Source organism: Oryzias latipes, chromosome 4 (genome assembly GCF_053564925.1).
Source record: "Oryzias latipes strain Hd-rR chromosome 4, Olatipes_Hd-rR_3.1".
NCBI classification, from domain to species: Eukaryota; Metazoa; Chordata; class Actinopteri; order Beloniformes; family Adrianichthyidae; genus Oryzias; species Oryzias latipes.
Genome location: NC_136240.1, coordinates 24,020,070 through 24,041,900, shown reverse-complemented (window position 1 = coordinate 24,041,900; position 21,831 = coordinate 24,020,070). Strand labels below are relative to the sequence as shown.

At 37.4% G+C, this 21,831-nt stretch overlaps 1 protein-coding gene across 1 annotated transcript; it reads left to right on the top strand.

Moving 5' to 3' along the window:
• The first annotated feature begins 314 nt into the window (after positions 1 to 314).
• On the top strand, positions 315 to 6,249 carry rgs4 (regulator of G protein signaling 4). The gene is made up of 5 exons (XM_004068109.5): positions 315 to 490; positions 702 to 803; positions 2,020 to 2,084; positions 3,487 to 3,650; positions 4,168 to 6,249. Exons 1-5 carry the CDS (start codon positions 447 to 449, stop codon positions 4,402 to 4,404), a joined length of 612 nt encoding a protein of 203 aa, XP_004068157.1. The 5' UTR covers positions 315 to 446; the 3' UTR covers positions 4,405 to 6,249.
• Positions 6,250 to 21,831: the final 15,582 nt, after the last annotated feature.

The window sequence follows — 21,831 nt, the reverse complement described above, 5'->3', positions numbered from 1 at the left end:
ATAATTACATTGTGAGAAACTCAACACCACAGAGAATAGTATTGATTCTTCATCAGAAACTGATCACAACTACAGACATTTTGCTTGTTGATTTTTTTTTTTTGAAGAAATACAGACTTTTCTGTTTCTCGCTTTCCCCACCGTCTTTTTTCCCTTTTAGGAAAACACCTTTTGTTCAGGTAACATTCATGCCATCTGCTGTTAATTTCCCCTATTTTGTCACCTTCTCACCCTCCCTCCATTCTGCCTCCCTCCCTCTCTTAGCGTCTGCCTCAGTATCTGCTGTGATTGGCCGTTTTTTCTCCCCATGCGTTTTCCTGGTATAAATCACAGTGGGAGTGGAGATAAGCAGAGCTTGTTTCAGATACAGAAGGACGCTGCTGTAAAAACAAACACACTTTTTGCCTTCTTGTTGATTTTTTTGGGGAGATTTTTAACGCTCCAGCATGTGTAAAGGACTAGCAACTCTGCCTGCGACCTGCTTGAAAAGGTAAGCTCAATGCAAAATGAAGGCGTGGTGAACCTAGATGTTTCTACAGAAACACCACCACTGTTTGTTGCTGAATCTTTGCAAAATAGCAGCAGTTTTGAACCATTTGAAAAAACTCAAATAAAAGCAGTTGAGCTGTTTTTGACACCTGTTAAGGCATGCTGAGGATGTTTTTGGTCCACACAAGCTGATGAGATGCTTTCTTCCGCAGCGCCAAAGACATCAAGCACAAACTAAGCTTCTTACTGCAGAAGCCTGAACCCCAAACAGCCGATCAGAAGGAGGTGAAGGAGAAAACCGCTGCTTCAAAGAGGTCAGAGAACTTTATCTCTCTGTTTTAGATGTTTTGGTTTTTTCCTGTTGCAATGCAATGCTTCTTTTCCAAGTAGCTCAACTGTAGCATAAATGTTCATTTAAAAAGAATATAGGTATTTTTTCAACTTGAAAGACATTTTGAATATCTTTTTTTTGCTTCTATGAACAATGCACAATGTTTTTTAAAGTATTATTATCTTTACCTGCCTGAAGTATAAGCTTACAACAGCAAAAATGCAAATCTTTAAACACGATCCACTTTTAATTGCCTTTTTTGTGAAGAACTCTGAACAAACAAAGCTGCCTCTTTGCCCTGCCTCTGGGGAAATCACTGTAAATGAGATTTCTTACGTTTCTTAGAGTTTGTTTAATGAGGGATGACGAAGCGATGAGTAAGAAGGTGGTTTGTTTGATGTAGAAATAGATCCGGCCTTCACGCTTTTCGGTTAAAAGCCAATTTTACTTGAAACGGATGTGGACAATTTACTAGTCATTCACCTTGACTTTGTTTTGCCAGGACAATGTTTCATAGGTGAATGTTTGTTGTAAAAAAAACAGGGACAGTGTTAATGAGCAACTATGAGTTAGTGTGAGGAGTTATATTTAGACTCAAAAAGGTCATGGAGGAACAGGTTTTTTTTTTTGCATCGATGCACTTGCAGATTAAAAAGCCTTTTATAGTTAATGTACAGCTGGTGGCGCTGACTTTTCATCCTCTTGAAACAAATTGACGCTGCGAAACACAACCAACCTTCACGCACTGAGATTCAATTCAATTTGATTATATAGCAACAATAGTCGTCTTAACGGGCTTCATACCAGTAATGGTATAATAAATCGTGAAATCATAATAAACAAGACGTCATACAATTCAATAAGTGATTGCTAAACTAAACAGACTAAGCTAAACTGGGTATTCCTGTCCTAAGACCCTCCTTCTCGGTAAGGAAAAACTCCTTGTTATGAGGGTTTCCAATGTTCAGCCTATTTTTCGATTTTAAAACAGTATTATACATAAAATATTAAACGATTGCTGAAATTCAAAACAATCTTAATGAAGCAGTCGCTTTTTAATGTCCTTGGCTTCTCAAGCAGAGACGGTTTAAGGTGGAGCGGCAGACAGAAAAGCAGTTTACGTGATTTCAGTTGATCTATAAAATGAACAAAACATAAATGATCTTGAATTTTAATGGACAATTGTGTTTTTGCTTTAGGGTGCCAGATCCATCTGAGGTGGAAAAATGGAAGGAGTCATTCAGTCATGTGATGAGCAGTGAAAGTAAGTGTAAAGTGAATCTGTCATACTTAAAAATAATAATAGTAATAATCGACTCTGCTATATTGTGTGAAATTGGGGTTCACATTTGAGCCCAACAGAGCTTTTCCTGGTCCTCATTATTGCTACCAACAGTCAGCCAGGCGTTTGGCTCATTATTTCCCTGAAAAATCTATTTTTTAAACCAGAATCTTTTCAAAATAATTGCTCTGGGAGTGGTATCAGATAACAGCCTCGCACATTCCTCAGTAATAGCAGCTGAAAGGGCTTTGGAGATCCACATACTGATTGTAAACCTCACAAAATGATAGGAACAGGATAACAGTGGTGCAGGGGGCTTTTGTCATGATAAGTGCTTATTGAAAGGCATCATCCTGCTCGGATAACTAGACAAAGAGGCAAAGGGATGTGAAGATGAAGACTTGACACTCTCTCCCACACACACACACGCGTCATTCTCATGCTCGGATTTTTGGTACGTGTCTTGAGGCACTACTGCGCAGCCCTTCAGGGCGCTCTGACCCGTGCAGACTACACAAGTGTGTGCGAGTGTGTAAGACTGTGAGGATTTAAAGGAGCATTGACCTTGCGGGAAGCAGTTGAGCATTTTCCAGTCTATTCCATGATCTCATCCACTGACCTCCAGCATCGTCAAGTCTTCTTCCAGCAGCTCTCATAGGTCCGATCTCCTGCTGTTTATTGTAACGTGACCTGACCATCTTCCACTGTAGGTCATCTACATCATGCAGGACCGCAGAACTCTCCAGCTGTTCTGCTGAACTCTATCATAATTTTCTGAAAGTACAGACCTGTGTGTTCTTTATCTATGACTGGCTTGTCATACATGGATATGTGGGACAAGACTTTCTGTTAATAATATTAATAATAATAATATTTTTTATTTGTTGCTTAACCCTGTATTACCAGAGCTTTAGCTTCAGTGTTTACATTCCTTGAACTACTGTAATTCTTCAACTATTTACGCAAGTAATGTAATTCCAGCAGCTTGTGAAGTGGAGAAAATTAGCATTGTGATAACATGCAACACTTTTTAGTAGTAAGGTGCTTATACAATCCACGTAAATCAGCTGATTCTTTTGTGCTGTTACAGATATTGGTGCAAAGCCATTTTTCTCTGTGTGAGAATCAGCTGATTCATTGTGAATGCGTACACAATCAATGATTTACCAAATGTCTATGTGCATGTGTTACTCAGGTGTTGCCGGCGATATCTCTGGTGTGAAAGGATTATACAATTAATCGGTTTGTCCAGAACCTTTATGTTATGTTCATATCGCACTTGGCAACACGCTATTAAGCGACCACTTCCAATGAAAATTCTATGTAAACGTACGTAAATGCAAATTTGAGAATTAACATGCTATTTGCCTTCTCTCTCTGTCAGCGGGTCGGACAGTCTTTACCAGCTTCCTGCGGTCTGAGTTCAGTCAAGAAAACGTGGACTTCTGGATTGCCTGCGAGGACTTCAAGAAGACTCCGCCTTCTCAGATGGCGGTTAGGGCAAAACAAATCTATCAGCAATATGTGGAGGCAGATGCCCCAAACGAGGTGACTAGACTTTAATTGGATACATCATTTAACAACATAACAGAGGTTTGATCAGTGTCAAGAAAAAGCAGATCCAAAAATAACAAATATGACACATCCTTTTTTTACAGAATCAAATAAAGCGTTTTAAAAGGAAATGTACAGGAAAAAAAAGCAAAGAAAGTATTTTGGAAATATTTTCTTCTTTAGTGAAATTTAAAGCTAAAAGGAGGGTTCATGTACCAAACAAACAATGTTAATGATTATTTGCAATTGTTTTAAAAAAAGCTAAATTCATGAAAAATGCATAATTTCGCACTGCATCAACTTCATTGTGCACTGCAAAATGACAATAAAAGATTCTGATTCTGATTTTTGGGGGGTTTCATTGTAAGAAAAGCCTTACACCCATTTGCACCTGTTTTTTTTAAATTCTTTTTATTTTGAAGTTTTAATTTGCATCTTTTCTTGACTCTTTATTTCATGTGTTCTCACATGTCCTTCTAAATCATTTTTTCTTTCTTGTCTCCCATTCAAGGTAAACCTAGATGCTGCAGCCAGAGAAAAAACCCGGCAGGAAGTGGAGAAGGGTAGCCCGTCTTGTTTTGACGAGGCCCAGAAGTTGATCTACACCTTGATGGAAAAGGACTCTTACAGGCGCTTCCTCAAATCCAAACTGCTTCAGGATCTGTGTCCAAAAGAGACTGGCACATCTCGGGTAAAGAAAAGCTTGGACTGGGCTGAGAGCAGGCAGGCTTTGGCTGGTGGGGCCTAAACAGGAACGGAGACGAGAAAGGATTCAAAGCAGGTGCCAAGGTTTGGTAGTGGATGTGATATAAGAAAAGACTCTACGGTAGACTAGAAAACAGGGGTTTGGGAAGGTGACTCAAAAGGTTCAGTAAAGAAATCTATAGATACACTTCTGCTTGCTGTTACTTATTGGCCATGTTTGTGATTTTCTGTAAAAAACAAGTTTTCCATTTTTTGAAGTCATAATCAGCTGTCAAGTAATTTTCTGAATCAGAGAGGTCAATAGGGACAGACTGAATGTTAAGGATTTCCATGTTATATACATTGTAAATACATATTAACCTGCTTGCATCACCAGGTCAGGCTGATCGTAACAACGAAAAACCATCCAGGGCTACCTCTGATGCCTAAGTGAAATTGTGTTTAGATTATCATAGCAAATCCTCTCCACAACTTCTAACTGCAATAGTGGATAAAAACGTCACTTTTCAGGACTGAGGTGTTCGCTCCTGTCAGGATTATTAAATGCAGTTGCTTCCAAAGGGTTTAATTAGTTTTTGTTAAAAGGACTATAGGTATGTGAATTTTTAAACATATTTCATGTTGGGGAACGACAGCTTTTCTCAAAAATAAAATTTGGTACAAACCCTAGTAGTAATAGGACACAGTGGGGAGAGAAGATGTCCTGCACACAACCGTACAGCAGATTCAGACTCATTGGGGTGGTCTTGTACTTTGACTGCTTTGGTTTGGAGAAAATAAACAGACAGAAGTATTTGCATACCTGCAGCCTAAGCTTATGGCTAAGCTTATGGCTAATACCTGAAAAGAGCAACAAGAAAAAATGTGTATGCTAAAATAAAAATAAAAAGGTCCTCTAAAACATTTACCGGTAAAAGTAGGTTTTAAGAAAATCCATAAAGAAGCACAGTCAAAGGAGAAATATTAAAGGACCCAGACCAAAAAGATACGCATGAAAAAGAAATGACTCCCAAAATCTTTTCAGTCTATCTGCAAGACACAAACAACAATCAATGGTCTTTTAACATGTGTCACATGCTTTAAATGTGTGTATTTAAAGGCTAGAAGGCAGTTTAAGACATTGGAAAATAGAGGTTGTTAGCAGAAGTCAGCCTTTATAAAATTGGACTTTGTTTAACTTCTAAACTGACAATGGAAAAACCTGAAATAATGAATGACAGTTGATACATATGTTTTTTTTTTTTACTAACATAAAAACATTTCTGTATGGAAACTGCAGAAAGCCCAAAATTATGATTTTACCAAGATGAGAATTTAAATATCCGAATAAAGATAACTGATCATAAAGAAAACATTTACTCATAGTTGTAATTATTACCAAATTTATTTTGAATTAACATGACATTTCTCTACCTATGAGTAGAATTACTACTTAAAAAAGTATTGTGTAGAACCAGAGGAATGTGTGATTTTAGCTGCTTTGTGTAGCTCAAAGCTGGATTGTTTAAGTCTGTTTTTGCTGAATGAACGTCATAAAATATGACACTTAAAACAAGTCAGCTTTGTCTGCTTCCTGAGCATCTTTCTGTATAAAAAATAGTGCATTGTTGTTGCATGATGTATCCAAACCGGTCGGAGGTGTTACTCATTTTTTAAAATTTATATATTGTCAAAAGAAAATGGCTGTTTCATTCATGTTTTTTTAAATACGTAACGTAATATTGCCTGTATTTTGATGAAAATCCATTATGGTATTTCAGTGTTTTGATTGAAATGTCTATAGTGATACAAATGTTTTATGTGTTTGTACTGAAGATATACTTGTATTTTATTCATATCGTGAAATTTGCTCAAATATTCTCAAATAAAGTTTTGATGGGAAAAAGAACAGTGAGCCATAGTTGTTTTTAATTTTATCAAACCACTAAAATCCTTAAAAAAATAAAATCATATATATGTACATTCATAAAAGCAAAACACCAAACAAACAAAAAAACAAACAAAAGTATGCACACAATATTTTTGAAATATGACAAAATAAAAGTTTTGAGGAAACTAAACACAAATATCTTAATTATTCATTATGAAATTTAACATGAATAAAATTATTTAATAATAAGTTAACATAATATGTGTTTGAAACTTCACAACTTTGTAAATCTTTTTGAATTTTTGGCTCTCAATGCACAAAAGGATTCAACATTATATATATATTTAAATGATTTAGTCATCGGAACTGTTTTGTTTGAAATTTCGGTTAATTCAAAATTAAAAAACTGTTGTGTCCATAAATTTTCAGAAATACTACTAATCTTGTTTGGATTCCTAATGTTAACTTTTTTATACATTTATATGGACTGGATTTTTTATTTTATGCAAGATTTTTTCTTTTCTTTTTGGTTTTTGTTATCATCCAGTCCTCATCAGCAACCAGCAGACACAAAATGGGCTCTGCTATCTCCAGCGGTGACTGGATGCTATCTGCAGATTACAGATGATTATCAGGATGTAACATCATTATCCCTTAATAACCTCAGAACATTTTGCACAAATTATAAAAGAAGAACAAAACACCATCTAGATAGCTGAAAGATCAATGCCAGGAAATAGCTCAAGGACAGAAATTGCAGGAGTTTTAAAGCTAGTTGGATGGGAGAGTTTTTATTAGTCAAAACATTAAAGTGGATATTTCTGATTGTACTGATCAAGAGGTTGAGCCCCAAAAAAAGAGAAAAGAAGGTCTTTCTCATTGGATGTGACAAAAATCTCCCTAACACGAATCTTCTAGAGGGCTGAAGAAACATAGGAACCCATTTACTATAGATTTATGTGTGGAAAAACGTGTGAAAACTTGACAGCACCCACCAAGAAGTTAAGTGTGACATACTAACTAGATTTGGCTAACAGGGAAGAAGTAGTTTGCTTAGCATATTTGCCATTGATGAATATGGAATCTGGTCATTTGAGGCAGAACGTTTAAAAATCTGGGAGGAGTAAAAGCAAATAGGATTCATGTATTCTCCCATGATGGAATTTTTCTGACATGGAACAGAACAGATCAGTTTGGAATCTATATATCATCTGTAAAAGATAGATGCAATCTGACATAACTGTACGGATAAATGGTTACAGTCATTGCTTCAAGTGACACAGCAAAAAAAGAGAAGAGACAAAAAGTAAATTGGAATGCTAGAAAAATACCCTAGAGTTTTTAAACGCTGGCTGCATCCTATGTTATGATATTGGATTAGTTGAGAGCTGACATGGAACTGGACGACTGACATGGAGTGCTCATAGAAGTGATTAATATAATTTCTTGGTTCCACTAACCACATGAAAAATTTAAGAATGCCCTATAGCTATTGTAAATGGGGATAGAAAGGCTGAATCCAAATTGCTCCTCTACCCCACTGGTTCCTCCTGCCCCTCCTATTGTACGGGCATTTAAAGCTGTAGTGGTGTCCAAAAGTCTTTTTTTCTTATCAAAAAGGTGCCGTAACGACTTACGCCTGGCTATCCTTCCGCCAGTGGGGTAATCTGCGTCTCGCTGTGGTGCAGAGGAGAAACGTATTTCTTCATGTGGGTGTGCTCTGGAGCACAGAAGTTTACATTCAAATGTGAGTATTGACTCTTTGTTTTAGCATGACCTTTTAAGGTTATAAAGCCAGTGCTGTTCTGCATTTTCCAAACGCTGGCAGCCACGCTAACATAGATGACCGTCGACTTTTGATGACAACATTAAGCGGTAGTAACGTCCAAATTTGTAGACACTTTTTTTTCTATATCTCTCTGCTTGGAGGAATAAGTGGAGGGATAGAGAGAAGCCAAAAGGGTAGGGAAGGAATTCAGATTCAGCCAAATACCATATCACAAGGGAACTGGCTTGTACAAGCATATAAGTTTAGTTTGAAAAGATAATGAAACAGCAAACTTCAGACTTGAAGTGCCACTCCAATCATCTCCAAGTGTTCCTAGTTAAATTATGATTATGCTGTTTTGAGCCAAAATCAAAAAACTTGTGTCATTTTCCTGGACATAGTTTCTGCAGAACGGCACGGTTCTTTTGAAATTTGCCTCTGATTTGTGGGCGGGACCATTGGAGCAAATTAAGCCTGCCCTGATATCCTATGATTCCTTTGTTTATTTTCTCCCACCAGCTTACAGCTCCTCACAACCACAAACCTAACATTAGCGTGCAACAAAAATGGTGAGCAATACTGAAGCCATCCAGCTGTACAGTTTTGAGTAAGATGCCAGCTCGGACGAGGACAACAAAGACGTACATGGATCTAGTTGTCTAAAAGAATGGAGCAGAGCAAAGAGCTTGTGGCTTGTCACAATACGTCACACCTACAAGCTTTTTCCAACTACATTTTTCCGTGTGCTCCAGATTCATGATTTGAATAAAGAAAAACTCAAGTGTAAGCCTTGTTTCCTTTCATGTGTCCTCCACCATGAAAAGTTATATAAGAACATATTAGAAACACCAAAACCACAATTTTTTAAGTGAACTTGGGTTCATTAAAGAAAAACAGAAGCAGCTATTTGATTGGAAACATACAATGCCGTAAACAAACCATATCTAAACATAGAGCATGTACAAAAACAAGAAAAGCAAGAGAACTGAGCTTAAAAAAAGGCACAGATCCTCACAATAGTAGTTGCCTAGAAACCACATTAAGTTAAAATGGTGGCTGATCAGGTCTATTTAGCAATAAGTTTTAGAAAAGAAACTTTGAAACTTGCTGAAGACTTGATTGTGTTAGTAACAGCCACAGTTAAGCACTAAAAATAACCACAGTAAAGCTTTAGTAAATGCTCCCATTAAACTAAAAGCCTTTTTAAAAAATGAATGTTTTTTTTTAAACTGAGGGACTGTTTTGTGTTTCAATTCATTTGTTTTGTTTTCTTGCACAGCTTGAATATTTCAGCAGGACATTTTTTGAATAGCTTCAAATAGGCTTGTTGTCAAAGTTGTTTTTTTCCACAAATAACTCAAAATGATTATATAGTCTGCGTCGCGAGTTAATAATCTAAGGAGTTGATTGTAGTAACAGCCAAATTCATCAAAGCATATTTTTCAAGTTTAATATGAAAAAAGGCATGCATCTCCTTTCTTTGATGCAGCTCTGGTGTCTCTCTGTGATTCGTGTATTCAGCACCTACCCGGACATAATTAATTCACCGGTCTTGCTGAGCCAGAGTTTGTCATCAGAAACAAATGAGAGTTAAGCAGGAAAAAATTTGGGCTGTGAAGGGAGATCAGCCAACATCTTTCCATAGGGATATTAAATGTCATCATGTGAGTTTTTACAGGATAACATTTAAAGATAAGACTTACCCTATGTTACATTGAGTAATGTGACTAAATACTAAAACGTGTTATTCAAAACAAAACAAAAAACCTTGACAATGTGAGGTTTAGTGTCCGTCACATGATCTTTACACCATTGACTGTAAGAGAACTGGACTGAGTGACGTCACTCATAGAAAATGGCTTACTTGGGCTCCAACCAAATTCAGTTGCCATTTTTTTCCGTTACGGACATCGCAATGTTGGAACCAGATAACGTAGATAAGCTGTGGTTGATCAGAGTCAGCCTGAGTAAATATTTCTGGTACCTACTATCACCAATCAGAAGTGAGCTTGTGGGAAGTCCTCACCCCTATAACTTAAAGAAATCAGAAGAATCTGTCAATCAGATGTTTTGAATATATATCTGACTGGCCAGTTTCCAACGAAAAAAATTGTTAAGGAATGAACACAATGATCCCATATGATCTTATCAGTATCCTGTGAGAGAATCCTTAAGTGGTTTCACACCAGCCTCAAGGAGGTAGTGGATTTTGCGCCTCAGTTCCAACCATTGCAAGGATTGTTGAATCTCCCATTAGATGATTTTCAGAAAGTATGGATGTTTAGTGATGGTATAGCCCGCCAAAATCCTAAGAACCAAGCAGCTACAAGTGAGCTCTAAACAAACCAGAACTTCATAGTATGTCCCTGCATTTATATTATATCATTGTCATTGTGCTTCTCGCTCCGATGTTTTTAACTTTGAGATTATGAGCTAGTTTCTAAACTTTCTTGCCATCACACTACCGCCATGTTCTGACTTTACTTTACAATATCTTATGTTATTTATACCCAAAGCTTTTCCTTGCTGGATGTTTGTTTTCCAAAATCCTTAAATGTACCTTTTTGCATACAACTACCCTCAGCACGATGTACAGAGATTTTCCTCTTTTTTTTAATATCTGGAAACATGCTAGAAATATATTTAGGGCAGGTTAGCCAATTATCAAAGGGTCGGCGGTTCAAACCTCGTTCTTATCAGGTCCCCTCAGTCAGCTGTTGTTGTGTTCTTGGGAAAGACACTTCACCCCCTTCTGTCTCCAGTGTGGCTCCACCGATATGTGAATGTGTCCCGGTGAGGGTCAGAGGGGTCAGTAGGCGCGTACTGGCAGCCACCCCTCTGCCCCAGGGCAGCTGTGACTACATCAGTAGCTTACCATCATCAAGTGTGAATTAGGAGTGAAAGAATAATGGACACATTGTAAGCGCGTTGAGTGTCTAGAAAACCACTATTATTATTATTATTATTAAAGCTGTTTCACTGAATGTTATTAAATAGTTAAAACCTTTTCATATTAACCATTTTTATGACGTCCCTTTTGTTGCTGTAAAACAGACTGAAAGAATTTTTAATTGTACACATTTTGTAACTTTTAGTGACAACAGATTGACCTTTTCTGTATCCAGCTGCAGGCACACCATTGCAGCTCACTTTACAGCTCAAATAAACCAATTAGAATTAGATCCTGCATTGGACCAGGGTTTAAACAACTACCCTTGTAGACAACTGATCTACAAGGGTGGTGTCCTAATCGGGCATAGCTAGCCACTAGAGGGAACAGAAAGTTTGATCACTTGACACCACTCCGTGTGTGTTCCTCAAGAGAGATATTGGTTTGGTCCAGCGCTGATGGTGAACTCATTCTTTGTATAACCTAATATATTTGTTATCGATCCTTTAAATATTGTTATTCGTTGGTTTTCTCCAGGAGCTTCCTCCTACAGTCCAAAAAGTTGCTTAATTAGTGATTTTTTCTATCCCTAGTTATGATCGTATGGCCCACACACTGCCGACATGTCCAGGGTGTAGCTACCAACAGTAGCTAGGATAGGCTCCAGCACTTCGGTGACCCTGAAAGAGATTCAGTGAGTTAAGAAAATGGCATTCATTCAAGCTGGGAAAGAAGCCATTGCTTTACAAAAATACAAAATAATATAAAAACATAAAAGAAATTATACCCCAAAAAAGTTAAGGCTGTTTTCCATCAGATTAATCAGTTGACGCCATATGTGGTGAATGCTAGTCTGCAAAATGCAACTCTACACCTTTGACCTTTGGGTAGAACATTTAGCAGAGGTTCACCAAGCACATGCCAACACAATGATGGATTACTTAAATTATTGAAAATGTCAGAAGGGCACCTGGAAATATTTGATATTTTGGTAATCATATCTGTTTCTTGTGTTAGATTGACCTCATATGTGTTAAATTGCGCAAACAACTAAACTCATCTGCTTCTCATCCATTCGTCCACCACAAACAGTCTACAGGCCAACATCACTGTCTCAATGAATCATTTTTCCTATTGGTGTTATGATTGCATTATTCTTCAGAGATAACACACCATCTCAGAAATGGATATATTTTAAGTTTTGCTAAATAGTCACCACTCCTTTTTTCTGATTAAATAAAGAATGAGTCAGTCAGCGCTCTGGTCATGATCACCTCAAAAATCCTCTGTGACTCTGAATACAAGAGGAAGCAGAAGACTGACGTAAGTTTCTGCTATGTGTGAAGCCGGATCTGGGACTCACAAAACAAACAGAATGAAACCCATAAATAGTTGGAGACTCTGGACATTGTAGGAGGACAGAAGCTGAAAGCTGTTTGATAACAACAATAGATTACAAAAAAAAAAAAAAAAAAATATTGAATCATCTCTAATAAATCTCCTAATTATTGTAATTGAAAAAAGCAGCAAAATTTAATTTTTTGTCTTTTGAACAACATGATGGTATTTTTGTGTTTCACAATAAGTTTGACACTAATAAAACTTTATATATTAGCACATGTGGACATTATTATTAGCTAAGCATCATTTTGTATGAATTTTATTGATTAAAGATAATCATACAGTTATATTTAAAGAGTGCATTTGTTACAATGGGGTTAGAGTGTTTGCTTTTCTAGTGAAGCTTCTGGAGAGACAAAGCATCTATTTATTCAACGGCAAAACTGGGGATGTGATTGGCTAAGAAGAAGGCAGGCAATTTACCCATTGGTTCAAATCGTAGACGTAATGATGAGCTGTGTTTAGAGCAAAGCAACAAGCAGCCCAAAGTTCCTGGAAGTGAAGTAAATCTTCTTGATTGAAATTATGCCAAAGCTTCTCGATGGATTCTGTTTTTAAAAGGGAAATTCTGGCTACTATGTGCCATCTATACCTTAGAGGTGTGGCAAAAAAGTCAAAAAGCTTTAATGATCCAGCCATTCATCAGAAAGGACATAATACCAAGAAAGTACACTGTCTACACAAAAAGGATAGATTTTTTTTGAAAGAGGAATCAAGGTATCCATCCACAATTATAACAAAAGATATCTGCACTCTTAAAAAAATACAAAACTTCTCACAAAAAAGGGTTCAACACACGAATGTTTCATTACTCAGGTGTTTGTTATTTTAGTTTGTGCTAATGCAACACATAAAATAGAGAGGTAAAGTCCAACCTGACAAAAGAAAAATCAGATGGACTCGACAAAATTATTACCACATGAAGAGAGAACAACGAGAACTCGATTGCTCTGTGAAAATTGTCAAAATTGTAAGAAGTCATTGATTTTTAAGCATGTTATGCTCTTGTAATCTATGGTAAGCAACGGGTGTGGACAATATAGTAATCACACTTGCAACCAGTTAAATTGAAGAAACTGTTCTTCTGCCACAGAAGGGAGTTTGAGACATTTACTGTCACTCGTGAACAATCTTGCTTTGCTTTGACATTTTTACTGAGCAGATCCCATTGAAGCGCGCCACGTAGGAACAATAAACCACTATCGAGTTCCACCACCTCTGAGGCCCAACGCCTAACAGGATATCAGCCGCCTATTCTGACAGGTCACTGGATCGTTGACTGATGTGACATTTGGTTTTTAACTTTGACTACATCTCTAAAGTAGTCAGCGTTTAAATAAAGCCTTAGTCACATGCACCTGTACGGTTGCGGTTGACCTGTACAGGCACTGCGGGTTTTTGGGTTGTCCCGGCCCATAGAGGATCGTAGACAGGAGGAATGCAGGTGTGTCTGGCAGTTTCCTTTTGACTTGTGTGGCTAACTTAAGGGACTTCAAGAAAATGAAACGTACCACTTTCATGCGTTTAGTAAATGCATTGCAGAATATTTGTAAGGATGATGTAAGTTACACAGAGTTTTGATGAATGGGTGATACCGTCGTACAATCTCTTTAGGCCGCTCTCCAGCCATTAGTGAGGTGCGCGCATTGGCCCCTTACTAACTGCACCCAAAGGCTTTATGAATGGGACGTACACGTGATACGCAAGTGTCTGTAGGACGGCAACACAAACTACGGTCTTATTTTCCCATGTCTAACAGTCAGTGTTCACTAAAACCTGACACCTACATTATACCTGTAGAAATAAATTTGCATAAACATTTTTGCCTCATGGCCTTAACAAGTTTTCTACGATCTTAAAATTTCCTGCGGGCCACCTGAGTACTCCTCATGGGTTTGTTTATTTTGCACAGCCCTAATCCACTTGTAGGGGCAGTTGTGACTAAGGCTTTACATGACAGCTGTTAAACTGAAAAATGTGCTTGGATAAGAAGCGGATCAACCTTTAAAGTCTAGTTATCCTGAAGAATAGAATCCTGTTAATGTATGTTCTTTGGATTGACTTTTTTGATACTCCATAAACCTAAAAATGTATGAATTCTAACATGACTTCATTGCTTTATTGTAATCTGTCACGTAAGACTGAAAGTTATTGAAACATAAATACATAAAATAAGTTCAAAAATAAGACACGTACCTGACAGTTTAAGAAAATGTCAAGATGATGTAAAAAGTCATTCTTCAGCTGCACTCTGCTATTTTAGAACGCTGAAAAAGGTATGTAGTGTATTACAGTCGTTAGGGGGTACAGACCATGCAATTGTACAGCATGTGACACACAGAGCGATTGAGTTCTCGTTGTTCTCTCTTTGTGTGAAATCCTGAGCACTAACCCATTTTGACGTGCCAATTTTAGCAGCTACATTTCCTAACATCTGTACAGCAGCTTGTGCAACAACCACTTACCCAATAGACGGCTCAGCATTGAAGATGGAACAGATAGGATCAGCACTTTGTTGCATAAGGCCAGATTTGGTACAGAGACTTTTAGTTAATGAACTTTGCAGAAGAATCAACCACCAAACTTACTGTGTGGAAACACAAAGAAAGATCAATGTTTGAATAGCTGAACAGATGGAAACATTGAGGAGCACTTGCATACCAATGCAACAGCATAACTGCCAAACAAAGACCGTAATAGTATTTCAAAAGCTTAGTGGGGACTCACTCAAGTACCCCAGAACACCTTGAGTGTATTTTTCATCTTCCCAATTCACAGTCTCCTGCTGCAGAAATGACGTCCCATTAATCTATATTTCATGCTGGGGCATAAAAAAGTTTGGAGGCTGAAAGAGCACAGACACTTTCGATCTTGTTCTCTTTTTAGCTTTAATCTCCAGCCTTCACACAAACGATTTATATTCAAAAGGGTCAAACCTTGTGCTTGGAGCACGCCAATGAAATGCTACAGTACAGTACACACCTATTCAGTGTTGCTGATATTCATGTGGAAAGAAGAAGAGATGTAACTTTACTATCATTCAGGCATTAAGTCTAGTTTTTTTTTAATTTATTAATTATAGCTGAATGTGATACTGGTATCTATCTGTCCACTAATCTGTGTTATAGAGGTTTCCTCTGCACAATTTAAGTAATTCCGACCATTTCTTTCACTAAACCATGTTGAATTTGTACACTTCCTGATCTAATATCCAAATACACTCACCACACTTTGCAAAACCTCTCATAAGATTGGACTTAGATGCTTCATGCCACCTTTACACTCTTACATGACATCTTACTGTTTGAGGAAAAGGCCTAAAATTCACAAGTTGAAGTAAATTTTTGCTGCAACTTCAAAGGGGCGCTTGTGAAGTGGCAAGTGTTTTTTATCCTCCAACAGCGGCAAATCCTGCTATGTGCTACTGAGTTAAAATAAATGTACTTTCGGAAAACAGTAAGTAATTTTAGGACTGATGCAGAAAAACTAATTTCTTTGGCTCTGTCCCTGTGAGACTGATAGACTTTGTAGACTAATAAAAAATAAAGAGGACTTTGCCAACAAAGTTACAGAGCTTTTTGTGGAAAATAAACTTCAGATACAAGTAAAAGTGGGATGGAAAAAGGGAATAGTCTGTATTTTTAAATTTTGATAAAGGACCTGTTGAACATGAAGACTAAATCATATCAATTTAACCTTTTTAGAATAATCTGGACTGAAATGATTTGGGCTAAAATGGAAAAAATTCTGCCTTACAATCCATCTATGATCTTTTTCTTTTTTCTTGATCCAAAGCTAATGACCATAGATGAGTATAAGAAAATAAATTGACCAATTGAGAGCTTTGCTTTCTGTCTCAGCTCCCTCAAATGCAGCAATTGCTTTACTGCAGCTATTGCATCTGCCTGACAGTCAATCTCACACTCCTTCTGTAAACATAGCCCCAAGAAACCTAAACACTTATACTACTAACATTGGATATATAACAGTCATAGAATCCATAAAAAGGACTTAGCTGGGATTTGAACCAGTGCCTTCTCTCTGTGAGGAGTAAGTGCAAACCACAGTAGCCCCATGGGTAAAAATGTAAAAATAACAAAGGCTGACTGAATTTCCTTCCTAATCCTTAACTACTACTGTAGTTCAGACATCATGCTCACTTCTTCCGCTCATCTAGGGCCAGGTTACAAGAGCAGTAGTCTAAGCAAAGATGCCCAGACTTCCCTCTCTTCGGCTACTTCCTCTTGCTCCTCTGGGGGGACCCCGAGATGTTCCCAGGCCAGCCGAGTGACGTAGTCTCTCCAACGTGTCCTGGGTCTTCCCCGGGGCATCTGCCCAATGGGACATGCCTGGAACACCTCCCCAGGGAGGCGTCCAGGAGGCCTCTGAACCAGATGTCCCAGCCACCTCAACTGGCTCCTCTTGATGTGGAGGAGTAGCGGCTCTACTCCGAGCTCTCTGCGGGTGACCAAACTTCTTATGGATGGTTTATAAAAAAGAAAATTTTAATGCATTTTTTGAATAATTGTTTCAATTGCGATCTTTATTTGTCAACTGATTGAGCATCGATGCACACTGGATTATTGCAAAGACTGGGAAATTTCTAGGGCGCTGGACTTTTTGAATTGCAGTTTCAGACAGCTCTACAAAATGGCAAATGGACTAGTGATTAGTGAGCAGTGACCGGATTCAAACACAACCCAAGAGACAGCAGACATTCCTGCAAAACGTACCAAAGTTCATGTAGTGGTGGTTTCAAAAGTGCTCTATTGAAATAAACACAGCTTTTAGAAATTTGAATTGAAACACACAGTAACATTCAATTAGCTTTGAGATGGAGAATGGAGAATTTTATTTTACAAGGTTTCCTAACTAACTCATATATTTATAAATAGAAAAAAATACAAATGAAACCATGCTGCAAAAAAATGTAGATGTGCACGCAGCTTATGGTTCTGTTTCAATTAAAATAATATTCATACAAATTTGAAAAAAATATCAAATAACACAAACTGAGAAGAAAAATTGTACAGACCTAAGGATTCAGAACAGATAGAACTGGACTTGATCAGGAACAAATAGAGACAGTTTTGAAATGAACAAAGAAGACAGAGTACAGAGGGGGAGAATGGCCAACACAAAACACGTGTGGGACAATAAGTAAACTGAAACCATGTGTAAAGTAGCATATTGAGTTGCAGCCACTTGAAACTCGCAAAACCAAAACCTAAAAGAAATATAAGCAGATCAGAAAATGATCTCTTCATTCTGACCAAGGAGAGAACAAGCAAAACCCACAAACTTTGATAACTTGTCTACTATTTACCACACAACACATTTGTTGACAAAACCATCAAGTGACCCATTGATTTTCCTCAGTCCTTCTGCTTGGGTTTATTTAAGTTTAAATGAAAAAAAAAAACATGTAGAACTGTACTTCTGATCCTCAACAGCTGCTTTTAAAAAAGTTTTAAAAGAGACTTCTTGTGACGACATTTAAAGTGTTTGATTTTGTAAAGTTCATAAAATAGCCTTTAAATGGCAAAACAGATAACATGACGCTTTAAAATTTAATATGTAATTAGAAAATATCTTTGAAAAAAGCCTTTCATATAGACTTGCAGGATAACTGCAGTAAACAAATTGTTGCATTGTTTTGGGGGATTTTATATTTGAGTATATTTGTTTACATTAGTTTGTAATTTTATCACCAAAAACTAGATTTCTGCACAGATCATTTTTTTGTACCTGGAGCTCACTGAACCTGTGTTCAAAGTCAACACACTTTGTGTTCTGAAGTGAACATTTAAAGTTTAATAATGTGACTTTATCTTTCCAAAACAATAAACAAACAAAGAAACAAACAAACAAACAAAAACTATAAAGAAAAACACCAACCACAAAGTATTTTTTTTTAAATAAATCAACAATGTATTTACTTTTACATTTCCCATAGCTTTTTTTCTTTACCCAAAAAATGGAAATCTTTGAGAGACAGGAGCATCTGAATGCACTACAATGCAAAGATTTAAATTATTTATGTTGCCATACATTATAAAAATACAACAAAAGACTTCATCGGTAAATTATATTGGCGAAAACATCTGTAGCTCAGACTTTGGTAAAAATGTTGTCATGGCTTGTCTAAGTTTGTTCTGCTCATATATTGATATCAGATTAAAACAGATAACCAAAATCTTGATGATGTCAAATGACAGAAAAGTCTTTCCATTTCAACTCTCCTGTCATTAAGTTGATGTTACGTGTTCTTGTAACAATTTAGTCATGAAACTGGAGCACATATGACCTCACTTTTACCACACTGTACTGTTGTTGCTACCAGATACTAGTGCCTGTAGTCACGGACGCAAGAGGCTTGGTGCAAAATGGTCTAGGCAGTGCAAATCTCATAAATCTTACTCCAGGCTTTTTCTTTCATAGCTTTATTCCTATATATGAAAGACTTGGTGTCATATAATTCTGGTCATAACCGCAATTTTTCATTTCTTCTTTATGATCGGTTTTCATCTGGTTGGTACTTCTATGTTTTGAAAAGGACACTACCAATATGTCAATGCTGATTCCTTCATTGACCAAAGTTCAACTGCTTTAGCTTTCGATCCGCATTTAATGGCTGTGCGTTTTGTACCTAGAGTCCAATAACAGTCTTAAAAATGTATGTAGCGATGTATGAACAAAAAAATTTTAAATGTGGAGGTCCGAAACATGCATATATCCGCATTTACATAGTTTTTTTTATTGGAAGTGGTAGTTGGAAGTTGAACGTTTGTTACTGAGGCCAATGTGAACGTAGCTTTAGGTACAAAATCCTCATAAGAGAACAGCATGCCAATCACAATACTACATTGACTTGACCCTAAAGTACGTATATGCAGAGGTGCATGCCTGGCTACAGCTTTAAACTTTTGCAGCTCTACTGCTTGAAGTACTGACAGTCAACAATGTGTGGATTTGCTTGTGTTGTTATTCAGCAGAAGACTGGAGTTTGAAACAAAAGATTAAACAATCACAAGTACGGACACTTGACGCCCTGTCTCAATCTCCATAGTCAAAATTCATCAAGTGATAGGGTTTGTAGTGGCTGAGAACAGACACGCAGCACTCACCAGATCCTTACTTGCACATTGAGGAGCTATGATCTCTGACATGTACTTATCTGCTAATCAATACTGTTGTGTCAGGTCACAGGGCACAAATACCCCTGGTAACTATGCAATATTTGCACACAGTGTTATTTTTGCTATCAGTACTTGCATGTGTTTGGATTTTGTGTTTCATTGAATTTTGAAGCGTCAGTCTCTTCTTTTGTTTGTAATTCAAATTTGAGTAATCTCACTTTTTTTCTTACTCACTCAGTTTGCTCTCATTGGATACATTTTCAACAAAACTTTATTAGTATGAAAAAAGTCACTTCACACAAAGGTTATGTCACACTGGCTGCCTCATAATGTTTGTTTCTTTGCCTGCAGCTGTGCTAACAGCCGGAGTCTGGACATGCTCAGACGCTGAAGCCTAACTTGCTTATCTCTGGATGTTTTTTCTGGCTTTCGGAACACCAAACAGCTGTGGGGCCTGATAATTGAAACCTGACAGGAGGATCTTTCGTTCTAATGTGATCATGCATACAAGAAGGCACGTACCCACCAGCACATGCACACACAAGGCCACTTATCTCCATCGCGCCGAGGAGCACACAGCGCATACAGCCATGGGGCTGAAAGTCTGGATGTCTGGTTTGTTTTAAAGTTAGTTTATGTGATAGAAACTGTGCCCTCAGAGGGAAAGTTATCCTTGTTCAATTGTTCTCTTAGTGAAGATTCATCTTAATTTTAAGTATGATTTATTTCTATGTTTTACAAAATAAGGAAAAACAAACAATTCAAAACCACAATTACAAAAAAAAGAGAAAAAAAAAAGTACACAAATGAATGAATAAAATCATACAATCACAAACAATATACTGTGCTACCAATCTATGAACAGCAGAGACACTGAACACTTCATACCTGTTAATGTATTTGAAAGTTCACTGGGTCGTTCTAAGGTCAACGACATGACATGTTCTGAGAAAGGTGACAAAATTTCAGAAAATTTAGAACTAGTACCATTAAGAGAATGTCTGATTTTTTCCAGCTTAATAAAAGAAAGTGACTCTTTTATCCACTGTGAGTGAGTGGGTGGACGAAGAGTTTTCCAGTGCATCAGGATAGTCCGACGGGCAAGTAGTGTCAGAAAGGCAATAAGATCCTCTAACCAAGAAGGAAGGGAGTGACTGTCCGGAAGTATACCAAAGTGGGCTGTCATTGGGGATCGGTGTACTTTGACGTTACAGACAGAGGATAAAGAGTCAAATACAGAGTCCCAGAAGTCAGAAAGTGACAGGCAACCAGTAAACTTGTTGCTCTATGCTGCTTCATGGTCTTACCCCCCTTCCCCTCCTATTATCACCCTCCTACCCCCCCTCTCTCTAACGTCCCTCTCTCTTCTTCCCCTCTTTCCTTTTCCGTCCGGTCAAACACCAAAGATTTTCAAACATGATTGAAATTAATAAATTTTGGCCTCAATTACAAAAGGGGTTTATTCAGACATACCTTTGGTTTGTCTGAAGATTAATAACCCCTCTTGTTAAAGAAAAATATGTCCAACACAAGAGGCCCTCAGCTCTCATCTGTCTGCCTAGCTGTTGGACAGGACAAGTTTAAAAAAAAAAAAAAAAAAAAAAACAAAGAAAGTGACAGGCATGTCAAAAACATAGACGATTTACAGGGCCTAGGTTACATTTTACACAGTTAGGATCAGTACCAGGAAAAACTCTGGCAAGTCTGCTTCAATGAGCTCTATGAACCACTTTACATTGAATGATACAGTAATTCACTCCTCATCATATTGATGAGGAGCACAGATCTCCACTGATCATCATTTGTCCACATGCAGCTCTTCTGACCGCGTAGATGATCAGATGTTGAATCAATGGTGGATAGTAAAAGGTTATAAATTTTTGATATTGTACCCTTCAGAGAGGGGTTGATCCCCATGAGAGTGTCAATCATAGTGGCTGTTGGGGCATTGGAAGGATCAGTGAAATGACGACAGATAAAATTACGAGCCTGCAGATACCTAAAGAAGTGAGTGTTAGGCAGATTAAACTTTTTAGATAAAAATTCATACTGAGCTAAAGTTCCATCTGTGTAAAAGTATTTTACTGAAACTAAGCCACGACTTCTCCACAGGGCAAAAGTCTTATCAGTAGATGATGGAGGAAACAGAGGGTTAAGATAAAGAGGCGACATGAGAGAGATTTTTTGGATTCCAAGGTGATGTTTGAGTTGAGTCCATATCTTTAAACAATGCTTAACTTTGATGTTATCGGTATAAGATGTGAGAAATAGTTTAAGAGGCAAACACAAAAGAGAGAGTAGAGTAACAGAGGTAAAAGGACAAGATGACTCCTCTATTAGTAACCAGACTGGCTTAACAATATGACTATGACACCAAAATAATATTGTTCGGTTATTTGCAG